We start from the raw sequence: 24,281 nt of genomic DNA on the forward strand, positions 1-24,281 counted from the left end.
TTTATGACAATAAGCTGGCACACATGTCACAACAATCACAGGCTGCCATCTGAGAATGTGGGTTTCAGCAGCTGGACCATCCAACCTACAGTCCTGCTCGTGGCTCTCTCAGATGATTTCCTGCTCCGAGTTTGAAGAAATCTCTCCGTGGATAGCGGTTTTCAAGTGATGAAGTAAAGGAAGCTGCGACACCCTGGTCTGAAAGTCAAACAGAAGAATTTTTTTCAAAGCGGTTAAAGTCATTGCAGGAAAACTGGATTAAGATAGAGCTATCAAGGGACTATATTAAAAAATAAAATAAAACTTTTTTGAAAACTCTTTTCTTTCCTACTGAGGTAGATAAATTACTGAATGCCCCTTGCATCGAATGGCCTGAATAGAGTCCATGCCAGAGGGGTACCACAAACATCATTGTTATCCTCAATTTATATCTTTCATCACTGGTCTTGATTCTGAGAAGCTGGGAAGTTGGATTCTGGGAAGCTGAATTCCATTTTTTTTTTGTTGCTTACTTTCAATTAATCTTTTTTGTGAAAGATGATCAATCAGAAAAGTCATATACAGTATATTCTAAATATTAAACTGGATCAATTGTACAACTGGCTTTGTTCTCAAGATTTACCCCCTCTTCTACAAAGCCGCGCAGCAACAGCCCCAAAGCCCTTTAAATCTCTATGGGCTTCGGGTCCATTACCATGCGGCTTTGTAGAAGGGGTTAGTGTTGAATGTTTGCAAATATTCTGTCATGTGGTTGTCTTTCAAAGAGAACCCTTTTAGTCTTTCTTCCAAAACTTCAAGATAATTCTTTTGAATGAGATAAAATCTTAGGGTTTTACTGCAACAAGTTATTAGCATATAGCTCACAAATAAATGCAGTGGTGAAATCTTGTTTTTCTCAGTTGAAATTAAATAGTTGAGTCCTTTTATTGTCAAAACAGAATTTAAAGTGATTCATGCACTGATTTCCAGTCTAAAAAACAGCCTAAAGAGATTGCACGTGATCCAAATGCCACAAAGTTGGTAGCTAGGATCTTATATCACCAGCCTTGATTGATCTTTATTGGTTGCTTATTACTGCTAGAGTTTCTTTAATAGAGACATAGAAACATGATGGCAAATAAAGGCTAAATGCCCATCCGCAGTAACCATTATCTCTTTCTCTCTCCGAGAGATCTCACATGCCTATCCCAGGCCCTTTTGAATTCAGACACAGTCTCTGTTTCCACCACCTCTTCCGGGAGACTGTTCCAAGCATCTACCACCCTTTCCATAAAAAAGGGTGGTAGATGTGTGGAACAGTCTCTGCCTTGTATATAAGGCTTTTGATTGGGGTTGCTTAAATATTTGGCAGAGAAATGGAATATGTACCCTCTCATACCTTGTAATAAACTATTTTGAGAAGATCACAACATCCATCATTGAGTGTTCTTACACTGACAACTATTAGACACAGAGCATTTTGTTAAATTGGAACCTATCTTTGGAATAGGTTGCCAATTGGTTTTCATGTAATTTCCAGTTACATTGTTTTTCACAAAGCTTTGAAAACTTGGTTTTTTAGAGTTTTGGGCTGTCTTAACCTTGATCTGATGTTTTAGGATAAATGCAATGATGACAGAGATAGGATTAGGTTTGAAGAAATTGCTGTTTTAAGTGCATATATTGTTATATTGGTACTTGTGGGAATTTGCAGTCTAACAATTGTTTGTATTGGTTTGTGGGAAATTGTGTATATTGTAATTATTTTTTATAATGTTATGAGTATGTCATGTTTATTTTAAGTTGTGAACTGCTTTAACATGATTGATTTATTTGTTTGATAGACTTCTGAATACAAACCAAATCAAAACAACATTCCATCCACAATGACATCTGGGTTTTTGTCACATGGGCCTTCAAGTTTCAAGTTTTTATTTTGATTTGATAAATCGCTTATTCAAATTACTAAGCGAGCTACAGCATAAAAAAGTAAATATATAATTAGACATATGAATTAAAATTAACAGTAGTAGGTTAGACAGACAAGTTTACAAACTAACTGATACACGAGGCATGGAGGGATAAAGATACAATTCAATGCTTAGAAATAAAGACAGAGCCATGGAAAAAAACAATAGGGGGGCAATATGATTGCAAACTCAAATACTCCACATATCAGAGGTCATGTAACAAAATCCTGGCTTTACTGATCTTCTGAAGACCTATCAATGGCTATTGGGGGGGGACTATGTACAGAAGACCCCCCCCCAACCAGACCAATTCTGTAACAACGCATCTATTCTTCCAGATAAATTGTGCTTTCTATGGCTAAAGAACCTTTAGACCTTTGCATTGCCTGCCATGGCTATGAGATACCTCACAGGACACTCCCAATAGTCACTACTAGAACATAGAAACATGATGGCCCATCCAGTCTGCCCATCCGCAGTAACCATTATCTCTTCCTCTCTCCAAGAGATCCTACGTGACTATCCTAGGCTTTCTTGAATTCAGACACAGTCCCTGTCCCCCACCACCTCTTCCGGGAGACTGTTCCATGCATCTACCACCCTTTCTGTAAAAAAGTATTTCTTTAGATTACTCCGGAGCCTATCGCCTCTTAACTTCATCCTATGCCCTCTCATTCCAGAGCTTCCTTTCAAATGAAAAAGACTCGACTCATGCGTATTTACATTACGCAGGTATTTAAACATCTCTATCATATCTCTCCCGCCTTTCCTCTAAAGTATACATATTGAGATCTTTAAGTCTCTCCCCATACTCCTTATGATGAAGACTATATACCATTTTAGTAGCCTTCCTCTGGACCGACTGCATCCTTTTTATATCTTTTTGAAGGTGCAGCCTCCAGAATTGTACACAATATTCTAAATGAGTCTTATACAGGGGTATCAATACCTCCTTTTTCCTACTGGTCATACCTCTCCCCATGCACCCTAGCATCCTTTCAGCTTTCACTGTCACCTTTTCAACCTGTTTGGTCACTTTAAGATCATCACATACTATCTGCAGTGGGAAAAACTGAAAGTAGTAATTGTAAGAGTGACAAAACTTGTTGTGAGGCAAGTAAGTAAAAGTAAGCGAAAAAGAAAGCCTCTTTGAAAGGCAGCGTCTGACAGAGCCTACTCTCCTGGGTCCAGAGTATTCCCGCTGAGATAATCCATCTCCACACTGCCTATCTCTGCCAAGTGGGCCGCAGAAAGGCTCCATCCCTAGCAGTATTCAAATCCAGGCAAAAAGCTCATTTTTCCAAAGCTGTGTTTAGGTCCTAATTCTTGCAGCTTGTAATACACTATATCTGTTCTCATTCCCTCTGTAGCCCCTACCCTCCTTACCTCTTCTTTTCTTGCTTGTCTCTTTGAGCACCATATATTGATCTACCCTATGTCCTGTGTATCTATCATAACTTAGATTATAAGATCTTTCAAGCAGGGGATGTCTCTCGAGTGTTTAATGTACAGCGCTGCATACAACTGATAAAGAAATAATAAATAGTAGTAGTAGGTGAAGATGTCTTGCTTCACCGAGCCCATGAGATCAGCCATTTCTTGAGCTGACAATTATTGGTGCCTCTCTGGTGGCTGACATACTCTACTGCTGCGACATTGTGGACAACACTTGGACCTGTAATCCTTGAGAAATAGGCAGAATAGAAATACCAATCTTTTTATGGTTTATTCTACTGATGGTGTTATTTAAAATAATAAAGGCATCGTTCATGACCATGAGAAATCTAAGAAGAATCCGAACATTCTTCAAAAAGAAACAATTCCTACTATTGGTACAATCTCTTATCCTTGGAATGATTGACTACTGCAACATAATATACCTACCATGTCCCACGACCATGATGAAGCAATTGCAGACAGTACAGAATACAGCCCTGAGACTTGTCTATTCACTAAAAAAATATGACCATATCACAGAGGCATACCATGACTCGCACTGGCTTCCAATAGAAGCGAGAGTGCACTTCAAATTCTACTGCTTACTTTACAAGGCTATCAACGGAGAAAGCCCAACCTACTGGAATAACCGACTAAATCAATCCTTCTCAACCAGACACAGAAGAACCCATTCACTATTCTCTTACCCATCATCCAAAAATGTCAAACGAAAAAAACTTTATGGCAACCTAATAGCCTCCAAAGCAGCTAAGCTGGACAGACAATTCACCAATCTGTTATCTTCAACCACAGACTTCAAGAAAGATATTAAAACCATAATCTTTAAAAAACACATAAAACCTATCCAGCACAACCAATCCCAACCCAACATCCAACACTCTCTACACCCTTAGTACTCTCTAATATTCTTCTATTTACCAAACATTATCTAAAACCCCATAAATCACCCTATTCTTATCTCCTAAAGACTTCTACTTACCGTTGGTAACTCTCTACCCAATTGTTTTTTTTTTTTGTTTTTTTTTATTACCTTAAATTTTATCTCATTGCTTATTCTATTACTTCAAATTTGGAAAGTAATTCTTATTTTAGTTTGGATGTAATCCGCCTTGAACCGCAAGGTAATGGCGGAATAGAAATCACTAATGTAATGTAATTTAAAATATTTATAAACCACTCTATCCAATTGTTCTAGTTGGTGTACAAATTGTACATGCATAATTTCATAAAAACAGAACAGTATACAAAAAAAACCCCCAATCTTTATATGAGCTCTCTCAGTAACATCAAGTTTGAAGACAAAAGCATATTATCATACGCAGATGACATCTTTCTCCTTATTCCCATAACCAACAATCACTCGGACATCACCAACAAAGTTTCACATAACATTGAAAGAATCCAAATCTCTCATCAAGCTCTTCTCCAAGGCATGGTCTACTGCCCACAGAACACTCAACAGAATACTTTTACATCTCCCTTCCACAAAAAATCTGCAATGCAAACGTGTTTTCCACTCCATGCTCATCTTTCTAGACGTAAAAACTTGGAATGACCTTACTGAAATGACCAGGACGGAACCTAACCACACCAAATTCTGGAAGAAACTGAAAACTCATCTATTTGACACCTATCACTTGTATCCTCTTCTCTTCCTGTATCTCCCTGCCCTCCATTGCCCTCTTCTAACCCCTTCCTCTGTAATGTCGCCAAGAGCTTGTAGAGGTATGTGCGACACACAAATGGAATAAATAAATAATCACATAATCACCGATATATTGCTATTCTGAGAAAGCCTGAGAGAGAAAAAAAACTTCAGATGTTTCTTGAATTGGTGTATTGATATCATCTTGCGCAATTCAATTGGTAATCCATTTCAGATTTGTGTGACCTCAATTTGAATCATAGAAATAAGATTCATTTCTAATCTCACTTGTTTAAATGATGGAATGTCTAATAAATTTCTCAGATGATCTCAGGTAGGATGAGAAACCCTAAGTATTGATGCCAAAGCAAGTGGGACCTCATTACTGCTTTAGAAATCATACAAGTACTTTAAATCAAATATGCCAATAAATTGGCAGGCAATGTAACTCCTTTGGTGCAAGCAAAGTATGTTCAGGATCTTGATAAGCCCAGTAGTAATCTGGCAACAAAAGTTTGAACAAGATGCAGTGAATGAACCTTAATCTTAGGAAGGCCAAAATAAAGTAAATTATAATAGTCTAGCACTGATAAAACCATTGCCTGTTAACACTATATGAAAACTCTCCATAGATAGCAGTATTTTTTCAAGAGTTTCAATAGTTGTCCTTTATCTTTATTTTACTCACCTTTCCGATCCAATCCATGGCCTAGTCTTGCCGGGCGACTGATTCACTAAAAGTCCGCATGCAAATGATCTGATTGGACGCACGCCACAAGCGATCCCATGGATTGCTGTAGAGCGATCGAGACACATACACTGGAAGCATTTCAACTTCATGAGCCCCGCTCCCGCTCTATGTTTAGGCAGGGACCCAGGGAAGCCCCACCCACTCTCTATAATGTCCACCCAATCAGCGCTAAAGAGGGACGGTTGCAAAGTGAAATAGTAACATACATAGTAACATAGTAGATGACGGCAGATAAAGACCCGAATGGTCCATCCAGTCTGCCCAACCTGATTCAATTTAAATTTTTTCTTCTTAGCTATTTCTGGGCAAGAATCCAAAGCTTTACCCTGTACTGTGCTTGGGTTCTAACTGCCGAAATCTCTGTTATTACTTACTCCAGCCCATCTACACCCTCCCAGCCATTGAAGCCCTCCCCAGCCCATCCTCCACCAAACGGCCATATACAGACACAGACCGTGCAAGTCTGCCCAATACTGGCCTTAGTTCAATATTTATTGTTATTTTCCGATTCTAAATCCTCTGTGTTCATCCCACACTTTTTTGAACTCAGTCACAGTTTTACTCTCCACCACCTCTCTCGGGAGCGCATTCCAGGCATCCACTACCCTCTCCGTAAAGTAGAATTTCCTAACATTGCCCCTGAATCTACCACCCCTCAACCTCAAATTATGTCCTCTGGTTTTACCATTTTCCTTTCTCTGGAAAAGATTTTGTTCTACGTTAATACCCTTCAAGTATTTGAACGTCTGAATCATATCTCCCCTGTCTCTCCTTTCCTCTAGGGTATACATATTCAGGGCCTAGGGTATACATATTCCTCTAGGGTATACATATTCAGGCCCAAGAACAGAACTTTGAGGCACACCACTGGTAACATCCCTTTCCTCAGACAAATCTCCATTAACCACTACCCTCTCGTCTTCTACTCAACCAGTTCTTGACCTAGCCCACCACTTTGGGACCCATCCCGAGAACACTCAGTTTGTTTATTAGACGTCTGTGTGGAACACTGTCAAAGGCACTTCATTATATGCTAGCAGTTATTTGATTGACATCTTCAGGGCTTTGCTAATTAAAAATTGCTTGCCCAACAACTCAAATTACTGTTGTTTTAGGACTTTCGCTTTGCAGCCAGATTACAGAACAGAACACGCTTTAAACCCATGGGTTAAAACCACAGGCTGACAGAGAGGCAGTGTGGCAGAGAGCAGAAAGCAGGGTGCTTTTTGAACAAGGGAGATGTTTTATTGTGATGGTATCAGGGCTGCAGGGCTGGGATTTCAGGGCGGCAGAGAACAGGACAGTCAGCAAGGATGTGAGCAACTGGTCCTCAGCAGTTGCTTCTTTTTGGATCGGCCAGCCCAATCAGTGTTCCTGCTTATGTTTAGTGAATCGCTGCCTTCCTACTTTGCATGCCATTTCCCCTCATTTGCATGTATGGATCGGATCGGGTGCAAATCAGATTGGGCAGAAGGTTAGTGAATCGGGTCGGGGTCAGAGAAGGCTCGCAAACTGGTCAGGACACGATCGGTGAGCTTAGTGAATTTGGGCCTTACACTCTGATGAAATTGCATCTCAGTATCATCAAACTTAACTGAATTAAGTAACTGCAAGGGATATAACTGATTAGATAAAAGTAAAATTTTAGTTTCAATGGATTTAATGTATAACTGGGCAGCTGTCTCTTGTTCTCCATAATAACCCCCACCCATGGCAGCCCAGGCTTTACAGCAAGACATAAAATGTGATTCAGGGAGAAAATGAGAGAGGCAGAAAGAGATGGAAGGAATAGACAGATGGGGATAGGGTGAGGCAAAGAAACTGTTATACAGCCCTGCCTACGCTTTTCAGCATTAGAGAAATGATAAACAGTAGCAGAAGAACACTATGTACACATACTAGTTTCATGGGTGCTCAAGCATCCTCGACGTTAAGGGCTACTCTTCTCCTTCTCCCCCAACCCTTCCCTTCTGGATTTCCAATTGCACTCTTTCTTACTGCTGATTAAAGTCAACAACAAGAGAAAAACCACAGTACCAATAGCAGAAGAAGCAGAAGTGATGGATTCATCTGTTCCTTCTGAAATAGAGCAGTTTCTCAACTTCTTAAAGCCAAGTACCCCCAAAGGGTTGAGAATCATTCAAAACACAGCTGATCGTCCGATTTTCGGTTTGAAGAAATTTGAACATATTACACCATACTATAAAAAATTACATTGGGTGGGCTTAAAAGGAATTATGTATGTATGATTTGATTATGTATTGATTTATGTATTTATCCTTTTTTTTCCTTTGGAATTATTGGATATTGTAAATGTATTCAAAATTTATAAATAAAAATAAAAAAAAATTACATTGGTTACCAGTAGAAGCTAGAATAATATTCAAATTTGGCTGGTTGGTTGTTAGCTACCTCTGGAAACATTTTGTCCTTTTAGATAAAACTCGTTTCTCACGTAGAATGACTTTGTTTTCATTTCCAATTTTTAAAGGCTGCCAGTATAAAAGATACCTTGATAAAACATTATCTTTTCAGGCAGGTGTTTGGAATAAAACCTTAAGTGATCTATTTCTGAATTCATTTTCATATCTAACATTTAGATGATCCTTGAAGACTCACTTATTTAGCAGATTTGTTTGAATTTCTTACTGGTTTGACTATCTCTACCTACACTGGTGTACTTTTTTGCAATGTGATTTGTTAAGTGTTTCGATGCATTCTCGCTGCATATTATGCAGTTTATCTTGATGTGAACAGCTCTGAACCGCAAGGTATAGCGGGATATAAATAAAGCTATTATTATTAACTCCCCTCTTTTACTAAACCGCGATAGTGCTTATTAATGCAGGGAGTCGCGCTGAATGCTCGGTGCTGCTCCCGATGCTTACAGGAACTCTATAAGCATCAGGAGCAGCGCCGAGCATTCAGTACGGCTCCCTTTGCTAATAATCGCTATCGCGGTTCAGTAAAAGGGGGGTAAGTCTAATAAATATCAACTAAGTACACCCACCCAAGCTCTGCCTCAGGCCCGCCCAGGCTCCACCCCAGACCCCACCCCCATAATAATAGTACTAACTGTAATGCAATTTCTTCTATCTATTTTTCATATACACACAATATAATCTTATTAATACATAATGGTAACCACAAAACTAAAAAAAACACAAAGAACATTGTACACACAGAAAATCAATTACCATTTATTTTCAGATTTTTTTTCAAAGAGGTCAAGGCAGATGATTTTAAAATATGCAATGTCACCTCAGTAACAACTATAGAAAAATAGACAAATATAGTGCAAAATATAGGCAGCAGATATAAATTCTCAAAATGGACACATTTCAATCACTAAATTGAAAATAAAATTATTTTTCCTACCTTTGTTGTCTGGTTATTTCATGAGTCTCTGGTTACACTTCCTTCTGACTGTGCATCCCATATTTCTTTCTACCTCCTGCACGCTTCCTCTCCTCCGATCCTCATTCCCTTCCCCAACCAATATCTCTCTCTGTCCCTCCATGAGTCCAAATTTCCTCCCCCTCCTCCACCCCCCTTGGCAATATGTCTCCCTCTCTCTCTCACGCTAAAGGGAAATGGGGAACAGAGAGAGGGGAGAAGACGCTGGAAGGGAAGAAGACAGAGATGCCAGACTATGGGGGGATCGGAGGGAAGAAGATGGGTGCCAGACCAACTGAGGGGGGTGAAGGAAGTGACACAATAATAGACTGGAGCAAATGGATGATGCAGAGAGAAGACAGACAGTGGATGAAAGGAATTGAATGAGAAGATGAGGAAAGCAGAAACCAGACAACAAAAGGTAGAAAAAAAAATTTCTATTTATTTTTTTTTGCTTTAGGATAAAGTAGTTTATTAGTTGTGTTTATAAAAATTTATAAACAAAACCCTGCCAGTTGAACATCTCTTTCTCTAGTTTAGCAGCCAGAACTTTGATTTATAAGGAAGGAATATGCTAAATATTGCAGTACTGAGGCTTGTATGGATGCTGCGGGGATAGTAGTCGTGGGGGCGGGGCAGGGACAGTGGTCGTGGGGACAGGGCGGGGACAGTGGTTGCGGGGATGGGGTAGGGACAGTGGTCATGGGGACAGGGTGTGGCAGGGACAGTGGTCGTGGGGATGGGGCGATAACGGGGACAAATTTTTTCCCCATGTGATTCTCTACGTGCAGCTTGTGAACCGCTGCTGTACAACAATTGCTGCTGAAGGCAGAAGGAGCAAGTGCAGCTCAAACGAGATAACTGGGACAAACACACACCCTCAGCTGACCTGGAAGTCTTTCCTCTGACGTCAGCTCTGACATCTGAGGGAAACCCTCCGGGTCGGCTTCGGTGGAGGGGGATGGACAGGAAGGAGGGTTTCCCGCCGGTGGCTTCAGCGGGTGGACAGGCAATATTCTCAGCGGCGGCCAGTGCCATGTACCCCCAACAAGCGGCTCACATACCGCATGTTGAGAAACACTGAAATAGAGCTTTGTGTGCATTGCTCCCTCTAAGCTGAACAATAGTCCTTCAACTGCATTGCTGCCAATGGGGGTAGTGCTCAGTGTTTTCAATCTCTTCAGACAGGCAGGTTCCCTGGACTCCTGCAGAGCTTCTCTGTCCCTTGCTATTGAAACTGTGATAGTAAAACAGTACCATCCACTGGCAGGATTGCAGGTGGAGGGCTCTGCGCAACTTAAAGAGAACAATGGTTGTGTGTTTAGATTTCCCATCAGCGTAAGGTCAAAATCAAAGACTGACAAAAGGACAGTGCATACTTAGTACCTTGCAAAAAAATTAACCAAAATCAATAACAACAAGCAAAGTCATTAGTTTCTCGTATGTAAGCTTAACAGACTAAAGAGAGACAGCCATTCAGTACAAACTTCCGTTAGAAAAGAAAAAAACAATCAACCAAAGTCTTACTTGGATCCATCAAACACGATGGATTTGACTTGACCACACTGTCTAAAAAGAGACTGGATCTGTTTATGATACAGGAATCCATAGGGAGGAATGTTTTTCAGCTGTTAAAAAAAAAAAAAAAAAGCAAGGTTAATTAGAATACCTGGATAAAAAAGGAATAATAAACTTACTATTCCCGTACTAGCATGTTTATCTTATCTCCTGATACTCACATGCCAAACCAAGTTTAGCGTTTACCTGCAGTGTCTTTCAGAGACAACAGTATTTCTCGTTTACAGTCCAGTTTAGTGACTAGTAGCTGACAGCTCAGCCCCCAGGCCCCACATGGCACTAAAACTACTTTTATGAACCTTGCCAGCTGGAACGCAGAAGGGAAAACTCAATGAGCATGTAGTAATATGTTTCAATGAGTATTTTCCATGAGTTACTGGATTAATCTATTCAACATAAGAAAATATTTGTGGACAAAAATTGCAGTGATTACACAGGTGATGACCGATCGCACAGACCAAGCTGGTTGACATGGAAATTAAGTAAACTGGAATGAACTGCAATGTTGTGTATATTTATTTATTTGGTACTTACTATACTGCAATTCCAAAGGTCAAAGCGGAATACAATCTAAATTTCATACAGGTAGAAAGGAACTCCATATTCAAATAGAACAGTGGACAATCAGCGCACATTCATTCAGAAAAAGTACCGTGCTCACCACACAGAGGCCTGAAGAGCCACTTACAGGAAAAGTTAGTTAAAGGCTTGCTCAACCAAGTAGGCTTTTAAATGTTTCTTGAAGCCAGAAAGAGTTGGGAGACTCCTGGTGAATTGGAGCAAGGCATTCCAAAGCTTTGGGGCAACAAAGAAAAAGCTGTGTGTCTGGTTGTCTCATGATAGCCCTAGAAGGGGGATAGAGAGTCAGCTGGTTGGTGTCTAAAGAGTGGAGAGATCTCACGGGGGTGTAAGGAAATATCAGATTAAAGAGACAGGAAGAAATGCCTTGGTAGAGTGCTTTGTAGGCCAGACAAAGAATCTTGAATTGAAAACAGAATGAGATTGGAAGCCAATCGAGGTATTTTTAGAGAGGCATGCAATGCACTACACAGGAGTCTGGTGGCTGATTTCTGTAGAGTTTGAAGGCATTTTAATTCTGTTTGGAAGAACCCTGAGTGGATGGCATTGCAATAATCAAGGTGGGAAATGATAAAAGCATGTAAAAGAATGTGTAAAGTGGAATGCTCAAGGATGTTTTTCAGCGGTCTTAGATGATGTAAAGCCAGGAAACCAGACTTGAGGGCAAGGGATACCTGGTTGTGAAAGAAAAGGGCTCTATTGAAATAAGACTCCTAGATATTTTATGCAATCTACCACGGTGATGGAAGAGTCGAATAATACTGGAGTAATCGTCAGATGAAGAGATCAACCAGCCAGCCAGCAAGATGTGGTTTTATCTGGGTTAAGGACTAGTTTATGATGGGTGAACAAGCTAGCCATTTATTTTAAGCATAGCTGAAGATTGGAGAAGTCTGGAAATGATGCACTAGATCAGGGGTCCTCAAACTATGGCCTGCGGGCCACATGTGGCCCGCCGAAAACATTTATCCAGTCCTCCGGGTGTTTTTGCCGCCGCTGCCTGTCCTGCTTAGCAGCCAACTCGTCCTGGGCCCGCAATACGCATGTGTGGAATGTGCGCTGCACTCTCCGACTCCCCTCCTTCTCTCTGTCTCTCGACTCCTCCTCTCAGTCTCGAGTGTGATCGGACGAGTCACGAGCTTGCCTGTGCAGAGCCTGCTGCTGCCTGAGGACCGAGGTAAGAACAAGTTAGGATTTTTTTTTTTTTAAGTTAGGAGGTCTATTTTTTTTTTTATCTTGCAATTAGTAGGGCCTTTTTTTGCGGTTAAGGGGGTCCTTTTTTTTTCTGAAGTGCATAGGAATTTGTTCATAGTTTTTTTTTAAACTATAGTCCGGCCCTCCAACGGTCTGAGTGACAGTGAACTGGCCCCCTGTTTAAAAGGTTTGAGGACCCCTGCACTAGATAAACGAAAAGAATGTTCTGCCTCTAGTACTAGATTTAAAAACTGAAATTCCAAAAATGCCAATGGTGAACTTTATTAGGAGCCAACAATGATTGTCCTAATACTAGAAGATTAGGTTTTTACCTTCAATAATCTTCTTTCTCTTAGTCCTTATAGGATTCCATACTTAGTCTAAACCTTTCTTAAAACCAGCTATGCTATCTACTCTTAACACAACCTCTGGCAATGCGTTCCAGAGCTTAACTATTCTTGACGTTCAAGACCGTGTTTTCTGGTCACTATTACCTCAGCACGGCGTGTCTTGGAACTCCAGGTTCTTTCATATAGGGAACCATTCCTCCACATTTTGGAGATTAGGGTTTCCCTACATACAGTTCTTTCCTTCTTGCTGGTCATTTCAGCTTTCCACGTTAATCAGGAAGTACATTTGCCTGTTTTTGAGCCTACTGGTTCCAGTACACAAGATCGCCTTTTGAAGAAACATGATGTGTGCAGAGTGCTTTTTTGCTACCTGGAGGTCACTAACAAATTTCTTCTCTCTGATCATCTGTTTTTGCTGACTCATTCTGTTCAAAAACTTATTTTGTACTTAGAACTCTGCTCAGAGACATGAAGGCTGATTACTCCGCCTCACCCACCAATCATTGCAGTGTTCAAAAAATAGTTTTTGTAAGATTTTCAATAAATAAAGTGCTAGCCTTGACAGCTATGCTAACACTACAAACACTTCCATAATTTTTGTATTTAACTTTGAATAGTGACTGGTTCCGACGTGCACGTTTCGTTGCTGCGTCAGGGAACCGACAGTGCAGCTAGATTTAAAGCTGGAGGTGAAGTCACTGAAAGCAAGAAATGAATACAGTAAACGTCCACACTTTTAGATTAAGTATAAATTATAAAAGCTTAAATAGAATTACTAGGTGCACTATCTTATGACTATGAACTGGAAAAGCACACTCACCATGAGATAGAAAAAATGGTTCACTCAACAATACGTTTCTTCTGAAATGTCTCGAACCAAGCAAGCATAGTACAGACGCTATTTAAGGCTAATACAGTGCCGGTGAGACTGTTACGTCAGTTACAAAACGTCAGTTACAAAACGTAACTGTCCCGACCTGCTGAGAGGTATTGCATCATTATATTACGTGATTACGATGTTAAAGAATCACTGAACTACATTCACTCACCATCACAAAGTACAACTGAAAAGTGAAATAAAAAATACCTGCAGTACTATATACTACACTCTAGGAACTAATCATGTTAAAGAGCTTAAACCCGAACTGAAAATGTGCAGGCAAGCTCATATGAAATTGTAAGTGATTACAGAAAGGCTCTCCACTCGACTTCGCTATTTAACCCCTGAGGGGACAGAGTGCCCAAAGTATAAATCCATTTCTGCTCTAAGGCATACAATTTGGCTTTCATGAAATATTTTTTTGACAGCAAAAATGAAGATAGTGTTGAATTTGATAGTGAAGATGGGGGGGGGGGGAGCCAAATATCATTAACAACTCCAAGACTTAGGTCTAAGTGGTGCCCTCCTGGCACTGTTGATCCCCATATCAAAGTTTTCGAACAGTTGGTGGAACGTGACCTTGCCATCCTAGAAAAGCAACTTACCTTGGTCAGAGACAACCTAACACTAGCACAGAGGAAGGCATTATATTCTTTGACATCGGATACTAGTATAATAATCCGATCTGCAGATAAAGGTGGGGGCGAAGTGGTCATGGATGCCAGTGCATATACATGTGAAGCATGGAAACAGTTGTCAGATACCACCTACTATCAACCTATTGATCATGACCCCATAGAAGAGTTACAAGAGGTAATTTCCTTTCTACTTGTACATGCTTTAGAGTCAGGGATCCTTACTGAGGGTGAATATAAATTTCTCAAATGTCAAAGTCCAATTACACCTGTTATATACTTTGTACCAAAAGTTCATAAATCCCTGACGGATCCTCCAGGGCGCCCTATAGTAGCGGGCATTGGCTCAATTTTAGAACCATTATCAGAATTCTTGGACCTTCAGCTTAAAGATCAAGTTCCTTTAAGCGCCTCCTACGTTAAAGACACTGCCTCTATGATAAACGTTTTGAACACTTATCAAGATATACCTGATCATGCTATTTTAATCACCCTTGACATTGCTGCTCTATATACAAATATTCCACAAGAGGCGGCTATTCGGGTCATACAGCAACATTTGGCCCGACAGGAACTTTCTTCAAAGCGTACTGATTTTCTAGTTACCATCGCGCGCATGGCATTGAGTAAAAATTACTTTGAGTTCGATGGACACTTCTTTCAAATTCGCGGCACTGCAATGGGAGCTAAGATGGCTCCCACTATTGCATGCCTCTATGTGGCAGCATTTGAAGATGAACATCTATACTCTTCACAGTTTTTTTCCAAGCTCCTATTATGGAAAAGATACATAGATGATGTATTTGCTGTCTGGCTAGGCACAGAAATTGAATTAAAAAATTTTTTTGTGTGGTTGAATCAACAAGACCCCACTTTACAATTTACGGCTCAATCTAATATTCAGTCCTTGCCTTTTCTAGACATCAATATTTCTATCGTAAATGGTAAATTCAACACTTCTATTTACAGGAAACCAACAGATCGCAATAACCTTCTTAGATATGAAAACTATCACCCAAGACATTTACGTAAAAATATCCCCACGAGTCAATTTTTAAGATTAAGAAGGTTATGTACATCTAGAGATGAATTTGTACACAAAGCTGAAGACATGAAGGAGCGGTTTAGAGAAAGGGGATATCCCGCTTCCGTTATCAAGAAAGCCTATAAAAGAGCATATTGGTCAAACAGAGAAGTGTTGTTATCTCCCGCTGCTAAGTCCACTGAAGCTGAGACAGTATGTGTGCTTCCATATTCTCAGCATGCATTCCAGATTAAGCACATCATACAACAACATTGGAGTATTCTGCAATATCACGAATGCTTTGATACTTTTCCAAGATTTGCGTACTCACGGGGATGGAATCTAAAACAACATCTTACAAAAGCCCTCTTCCGCTCCGAGGTAGTTAGCCAGAGTGAGAGAGGAGTGCACTCACCATGCTCCACATGCTCCATGTGTCAGTACAGTGTCAAGTTAGATGATTTACAACTTCCTGAATGGGTGATTAAGCGAAAATCCTTAAAATCCACTAATTGTAATACAAGAAGTGTAGTATACGTCATCCAATGCCCCTGTCAGATGTTGTATATAGGGCACACTGTTAGAAACATCCGTGTAAGAATTGGAGAACATGTGAGTAGGATAGTTAAAGAAATTTTAGAAGCTCCTCTCACACCACATTGGCTTAAGGCAAAACATCCTGTGTCCTCCTTACGTTTTTCAATCCTGGACGCTCCTAAGCTCCCTAGAGGTGACATGAAAGCCAAATTGTATGCCTTAGAGCAGAAATGGATTTATAATTTGGGCACTCTGTCCCCTCAGGGGTTAAATAGCGAAGTCGAGTGGAGAGCCTTTCTGTAATCACTTACAATTTCATATGAGCTTGCCCGCACATTTTCAGTTCGGGTATAAGCTCTTTACCATGATTAGTTCCTAGAGTGTAGTATATAGTACTGCAGGTATTTTTTATTTCACTTTTCAGTTGTACTTTGTGATGGTGAGTGAATGTAGTTCAGTGATTCTTTAACATCGTAATCACGTAATATAATGATGCAATACCTCTCAGCAGGTCGGGTTTTACGTTCTGACGTAACAGTCTCACCGGCACTGTATTAGCCTTAAATAGCGTCTGTACTGTGCTTGCTTGGTTCGAGACATTTCAGAAGAAACGTATTGTTGAGTGAACCATTTTTTCTATCTCATGGTGAGTGTGTTTTTCCAGTTCATAGTCCTAAGATAGTGCACCTAGTAATTCTATTTAAGCTTTTATAATTTATACTTAATCTAAAAGTGTGGACGTTTACTGTATTCATTTCTTGCTTTCAGTGACTTCACCTCCAGCTTTAAATCTAGCTGCACTGTCGGTTCCCTGACGCAGCAACGAAACGTGCACGTCGGAACCAGTCACTATTCAAAGTTAAGTTACACTTTACAAATACAAAAATTATGGAAGTGTTTGTAGTGTTAGCATAGCTGTCAAGGCTAGCACTTTATTTATTGAAAATCTTACAAAAACTATTTTTTGAACACTGCAATGATTGGTGGGTGAGGCGGAGTAATCAGCCTTCATGTCTCTGAGCAGAGTTCTAAGTACAAAATAAGTTTTTGAATGCACAAAGTATACTGTTTAATGATTCAGAAGTGACTTTATTTTCTTCTATTGACTACTTTAGTCACTCCATAATACCAACGGTTTGAATTGGTCACCCCTGTATATCTTTTATGACTCATTCTGTTCAGCAGGGCATGATTTCCAGATGGATCCATAGGGACATTTCATCAGCCTATATTATTTCTAGGGAAACAGTCTCCTATTTCCATCAAAGTGTGTTCTACCAGAAATATGGCTTTGTCATGGGCCGAAGCTAGAGCTGTCTCCCCTGTCTCCTCCAAGTTTTACAGATTGGATGTGGTGGTGAGACAGGACTCTGTCTTTGGGTCCTTGATCTTATGGGCCAGTACAGCAAGCTTGCCCTACCTTTTTGGTGCCTGCTTTTGTACGTCCCATCTGTCTAGAATGACTCACCTATTGCACTGGAAAAAGAGATTATGTACTTACCCTGGTAAGCCTTTTTCCAGTAGATAGGTGAGACATTCTAGACTCCCACCTTACCCTTCCTGCGTCTGCCTATTGTCTCAGTCTGTTTATGCTTCTCCAAGTTGTTTCTTGGATGCCTGTCAGCCCTTGGAGACTGGGAAGAATACTGTCTATATGTTACTTTTTCTGCGGGAGTAGTTTCTGAGCTCCTTTGAAGCCTTTGTTGGCTATTTGCAGTTGATGTTCTAATGTTAATTCTTGAGCAGAACTGTTGTTGCTGAGCTTGATTGCCATGGGTGTCTACTTCACGTTGATTTGGTGGCTCTTGGTGCTTAGGTTCTAATTGTAGATGGAGCTGGAGAGCACGGTGAAGTACAGCAGAGGCACAGAGAAAAAATCCAGAATGGATTCCTTCTGCAGATGGCACGCAGCCATGGAGACACAACCCATCTGTCTAGAATGGCTCACCTATCTATTAGAAAAGAGCTTACCAGGGTAAGTGCATAATCTCTTTTTATAACCTCCCCTTAATTCAGCATCTACCTTCTGTGCACCTTTTATTCCCCTCCACCCATGTCAAACATCTCTTTGATCTCCCTTTGTTCCTCCCCATATCCAGCATACTCCCTCCTTCGCCTCCACTCCAGCTCTATCAGTAGCTGGAATTAGAGAATCATTGCCTCATGCTGGGAATGCTTCTTCAATGCTGATCTTAGGGCCACCAGTCAGACCCTATGCCTGACTGCACCTCCACCCTTTCGGCCTGACGAATGTGCTCAGGGACGGGTAGAGGTGAGAAGATGCAGCCAGCACCATGCAAAACACCGCCAAGTCTCCTACAGATGTTCAACAGATTGCGCTCGAACCTTTGTTCAGCAGAAGGAGAAAGATGGGGATGACCCTGAGCGCCTGTGAAGTAAATGCAGGATGGCTAACAGGTACCACCAGGGACTGGCCTGTTAGCTGCAGACCGAAGCCTACGTGATCGCAATGCAGGCAGAGCTGAATAAACGCTCTGAGCACAAGAAACCCCGACAATGGGATGAAAAAACATTGAATAAAATAATAAAATGGGGAAAGCAGAACAAACACACTCCTGATGGCACTTGTTCACAAGGAAAAACTGTAGATGGAGCTATGGAGGCACAGAGAAAAAAAAATCCGGAGTGGATTCCTTCTGCAGATGGCATGTGGCCATTGGGACACAACCCAACTGTCTAGAATTTCTCACCTATTGCAATGGAAAGGGAGATATTGGACATGAAGACATAGGAGTTAGAGGGAAAATGTCCCCCAGAGAGGGAAATCCGGAGAAGATAAGGCATGGGGCACCAAAGCAAATGTTAGCTTAGGTTACCACAGCGGGATGTTTGCAGGTCAAACTATGAAGATTGTTTAGTTTTATGGAATATTACAGAAGGGTGTTGGGGGGTGTGAATGTGAGTGTTTTCTGTCCTCCACCCAGAATTGTAGATGGAGTGAATTATAAATGTTTTTAATAAATAAAAGGTCTAGTGCAAGGGTTTTCAACCCACTCAGGTTTCCAAAATACCCACAATGAATATACATGAGATAAATATGCATGTGCTGCCTCCATTGTATACAGACCTCTCTTGGGCATATTCATTGTGGGTATCTTAAAAACCAGAATGGCATGGTGTGTCCCGAGAACTGGTTAAAACCCCTGCTCTAGTATATACAGACCAAAAATAATAATAACTTTATTTTTATATTCTGCCATACCACAAACAGTTCTAAGCAGTTTACAAGGGAAGAGACTGTATACACAGTGGCATTACAGAGAACTTTCGAAATTACATTGGCATGCTAAGTTTAGTCAGGTTTATCTGGAAGTATTTTGGAAGTACATCTCGTTGAAATGGGGTAAGAGATATTTGTCAAAGAGATAAGTTTTTATTGACTTCTGAGAAAGACAAAAAGCCTGCAACTTACCAGATTAACAAATGCTACCTTACCATATAAACTGTCCCATAATATGAGAGAGAAAGAGAATTAGTTCCCTAATGCCTTACTGATTTATTTGGATAAGCTGGATTTTGAAAGCTGTCCATTCCGTCTCCAGATAAAAGTGTGTGTAGAGAAGGCCAACAAGCTGCATAGTTTCTTACCCAGACAAAAAAAGTATATGGACTTGGGTCACAGCTCAAAACAATTTTGCTGAAGAAAGAAATACCCTCATAGAAAGAAAGCAGCTCAAATCTCTGCGAGTGCTCTTTCTTAGGACATTTTTCCCAAGGGAAAGTATGCTTAACAGTCTAACTGCTGCACACACTCAGCAAAGGTTCTGAGGCAGTTTCTTATGCTATCTCAGAAGAGAACAGGGCTCATTTTCTGGGGGAACTGCCTGGAACGAAGGTCTGCCACTTTTCAGGCTCCAAAGTCACAGGAATGATCTGCTCCAGACCCTCTCTTCCAGGCAGCCTACAAGAAAGTTATCTGGTCTGCACCCAGGCCCAGTAACAGTCACTCTTCTGTTGCCCCTGCACCATCCCTCCCAATCTACTTCACAGTTGTACTCCCTTTTTGTCTACAAGGTTTCATGACCATCAGCATCTCCAAGTCAGTCACTCAAGTATAAGACAGTCATTGGCAGCTACAGACCATAACAGTTGTTTTAGGATCTCTTCCAGCCAGGTCTTTCACAGCCATTTCTTCATCGCTTTGTCCAAAAGTAAAGTAGTTTGGGTAGAAAGCACCAGCCATTACAACCTTAACACATAAAATACATGCAATTAAAATATTAAACAAACAAAAATCCTAGCTGAGCTACCCGCTCTTACCACATCCTTTGGCAATGCGTTCCAAAGCTTAACTATTCTCTGAGTGAAAAAAATTTACTTTAAAATCAATTGGAGGACTTTTTTTTCACTCATAGAATAGTTAAGCTCTGGAACGCATTGTCAAAGGATGTGGTAAGAGCGGATAGCGTAGCTGGTTTTAAGAAAGGTTTGGACAAGTTCCTGGAGGAAAAGTCCATAGTCTGTTACTGAGAAAGACATGGGGGAAGTCACTGCTTGCCCTGTATCGGTAGTATGGAATATTGCTATACCTTGGGTTTTGGCCAGGTACTAGTGACCTGGATTGGCCACCGTGAGAACGAGCTACTGGGCTTGATGAACCATTGGTCTCATCAAGTAAGGCTATTCTTATGTTCTTATGTGCATGCATTAAAGATGATCACAATGAAAGGTTTTACAGGCATGGTTTGGGGTTTTATTTTTTTTAATCATTAAATAAATAAAAACATTATTCTAGTCCAACTGCTCGGAAATAGAAATAAAAGCATTTGCAGACCTAAAAGAAAGCCTTATAGCCATACTGTTAAGACAACAGCAACACAAGGGGTGTCAAATTGCAATCCTGGAGGGCCACAAACTAGTCTGGTATTCAGGTTAATAATATAAGAATAGCCAAACTGGGCCAGACCAATGGTCCATGTATGGAGTTTGTTTTATTTTATGCATGTAGTAATTTGTTACCCACTTTGTAGATAAGCGGGATAGAAATTTTTTAAATAAATAAATCTAGCCTAGTAACCTGTTTCCAACAATGGCCAATCCAGGTCACATACCTGGCAGAAACCCAAATAGCAGCAACATTCCATGATATTGATCCCAGGGAAAGCAGTGGATTTCCTCAGGTCTATTTTGATAGCAGACTATGGACATATGTTTTCTTAGGCTTCCGCAGCTGGTATCATGACTGATGCTGTTGTCCGAGTCTCGCCACGTCTGAGTAGGTCGAACCAACGTTTCAGCCATCATGCTGCAAGGTCTGCAGTTTGTCTTTATATATCTAGTAGGTCCACTAACCTGATTGAGAACATGGAGGATCGATGGTCACAAATTTGAAATGTGGCAGGAAAGTTTCTTGGTCTCAGATTTGAATTTTGGAATGAAAGTTTGTTGGTAACACAAATTTGAATTTTGGTGGGAACTTCTGTCGGACAGAATTTTAAATTCTGGTGGGGAAGTATGTGGTCACATTTTTAAAATTCTGTCAAAAAAAGGGGGTGGTGGGTGGAAACTTTCTTTTTAAAGACAACTTTCTTTCAGTACTGTGAACAGTATTATGCCCAAACAGAAGGCACAGCGATGGGCTCTCATCTCCCGGTGGTAGCCAACATATTCATGGAGTCTCTTGAAACCACCCTGCTTGAGAGTGCTAAGCTCAAACCTAAATAGTGGATCCGCTATGTAAATGACACTTTCGTCATATGGCCCCATGAACAGGGAAACCTCTGTAAATTTCTAAACCATCTGAACCAACGGCCACTCCAACATAAAATTCACCATGGAGACAAAAGACCAATGGATGCCTTCCCTTTCTGAATGTAATGATCAGAAAGCAGTCAGATGGAAGCCTGGGACACACAGTATATAGGAAACCCACCCTTACTAACCGTTATCTACATAAAGAGTCCATCACCACCGATCCACAAAGAGGGGTTCTACGCACACTAGTGAACAGAGCACTAAGAGCTTGTGATCCAGGCAGCCTTCAGAAAGAAAAGGACCCCCTCCAGGACACATTTCTCGCTAATAGCTACAGCAGAAAGGCTACCTCTCAAGCCCTAAAACTCATGAACAGCCCAACTCAGAAAATCAGCAACAGCTGGCAACCATTAGAGGACAATGCTGTGACAGAACAAAAAATAGTAGCGCTTCCCTATGTCCAAGGAGTAACAGATCGCATAGGGAAACTACTAAAGAAAAATAACATAAAAACAGCCTACTGTGTACCATAAAACTCGCATCTACTCTTGCATATGTGACAGACTGGTTACCTCTGCTCCAAATCCCTGGGGTGTATAAAATCCTTTGCAGCTGTGACTAATCCTACATTGGTGAAACTGGACACACTATAGACTCTAGTATAGAGGAAAGGCTGAAAGAGCAAAAGACACACCACAAGATATGCAACACAGAAAAATCAGCTGCAGCTCTTCATGGCAAGGAAACTGGTCCTACAATTAAATATGAGAACACAAAAGTCCTGGAGAAAGATCACTGGTGACCGAGAAGAATCAAAGGAGGCAATAGAGATAGAAAGACACCCCAATAATTTCAATGGAGATAAAGGGCTCTTCATAAACAAAGCATGGAAACTGCTCATCAAAAAGAAATTTAGCATAAAAAGGAGTGGGGCCAAGGACAAATGGCTTCTCCCTCTATCTAAAAGTTTCCACCCCTCCTCTCCCCCTTTTTTTCCTGACAGAATTTTAAAAGTGTGACCCACAGACTTTCCCATCAAAATTTAAAATTGTGCTCAACAGATGTCACCATCAAAATTCAGATTTGTGTTACCAATGAACTTTCCCAACAAAATTCAAGTTCATGACCAATGGTCCTCCCTGTTTACAATCAGGTCCGTGGACCCATTATATATAAAGACAAACTGCAGACTTCGCAGCATACTCTGAAGAAAGCCGCAGCATGATGACTGAAACTGCACGGGGACACCAGGAAATTCTTTTTCACTGAAAGGGTGGTTGATCGCTGGAATAGTCTTCCACTTCAGGTTATTGAGACCAGCAGCGTGCCTGATTTTAAGGCCAAATGGGATAGACACGTGGGATCTATTCACAGAGAAAGGTAAGGGAGGGTCATTGGGGTGGGCAGACTAGATGGGCCGTGGCCCTTATCTGCCGTCTATTTCTATGTTTCTATGTTAAACATCAGTTCTACCTACCCAGACATGGCAACACCCGGACAACAGCAAAAATCAGACTAAGGGCTTCTCCTCTAAGAACTAATCCAAATCTTTTTTAAACCCAAGTCACACTAACTGCTGTTACCACATCCTCTGGCAACAAGTTCCACAGCTTAACTATTCGTTGAGTTAAAAAATATTTCCATGTAACTTCAATGAGTATCCCCTAGGTTTTTGTACTTTTTGAAAGAATTAAAAAAAAAAAAAATCAATTCACTTTTATACCACTCAGGATTTTCTTTTACCCTTTTACACCTCATCATATTCTCCACCCCCCACCCGTCATGAGGATATGGATAAATTTATGAGATAAATTTGCATGCACTATCTCCAGTCTACATTAATATTATAATTAATTAGGGATATCCTGAAAACCTAACTGGTGTGCAGTCCTCTAGGAACGCAGTTTGACTCCCCCATCTTAAACAGATTAGAACAAAACAAACCAAGTTATCACTATAGGGCACTTCCTTTTCTTCTGAACCTGTAAAGGGCATTACACCAAGATACTCTGGCACAAATCAGTACAGTGCAAAGAACCCATTCACCTTTAAGAATTTCAAAAAAATAAATCTAACTGAGGAAATCAAACAAGGGAGGCTAAGACAGGACAGAAGACAAGTGAGACGTAAAGACCAGCTCAGAATGCTCCCGTATAGATGCCTTCATGTGAAATTTCAATATACTAATGCTCGAAGTATGAGAAACAATATTCTGGATTTAGAAGCTGTGATGGAAGAAGATGAGTTGGATATAGTGGTGATCATGGAGAACCATGACTGTGATGTTTGGGTGGACCTTCCTACATACACTCAGGCAGTTTTTCAAGCTCACAGCTATAGAAATAAGGGGAATAATCCTTGCTGTTGCTCCGGTGGAGGGAGCCATCAGAGCCTTAGGGCTGGAAACATCTTTATTCCCCCCCCCCCCCAAGAAGCTCATTTACTGCCTAATCCAGCTCAGGAAGACGCTGAAGGTGGAAATGCCGATGACCTGATGTGCCCAATGCTAACCGGAGGGGAGCCTCACATAATCCTGGGAGCCGAGGCAACATCGAGTGGAGGAGCGGAGAGAACCGACTCCTCGCTGGCA

The 24,281-nt window shown here is 40.8% G+C and overlaps 1 protein-coding gene across 3 annotated transcripts in view; it reads right to left on the reverse strand.

Moving 5' to 3' along the window:
- The window catches only part of TDRD9 (tudor domain containing 9), a 318,134-nt gene that overhangs the window by 114,433 nt on the left and 179,420 nt on the right, over window positions 1-24,281 (reverse strand). For all 3 annotated transcript variants that reach the window (XM_033952909.1, XM_033952910.1, XM_033952908.1), the window contains 2 exons: window positions 20,079-20,186; window positions 10,727-10,827 (listed from right to left, as the gene is read on the reverse strand). In XM_033952909.1, coding sequence (XP_033808800.1) covers window positions 10,727-10,827; window positions 20,079-20,186 — 209 coding nt within the window. The remainder of the gene's footprint in view (window positions 1-10,726; window positions 10,828-20,078; window positions 20,187-24,281) is intronic.

The sequence above is a fragment of the Geotrypetes seraphini genome, chromosome 7 (genome assembly GCF_902459505.1).
Source record: "Geotrypetes seraphini chromosome 7, aGeoSer1.1, whole genome shotgun sequence".
NCBI lineage: Eukaryota > Metazoa > Chordata > Amphibia > Gymnophiona > Dermophiidae > Geotrypetes > Geotrypetes seraphini.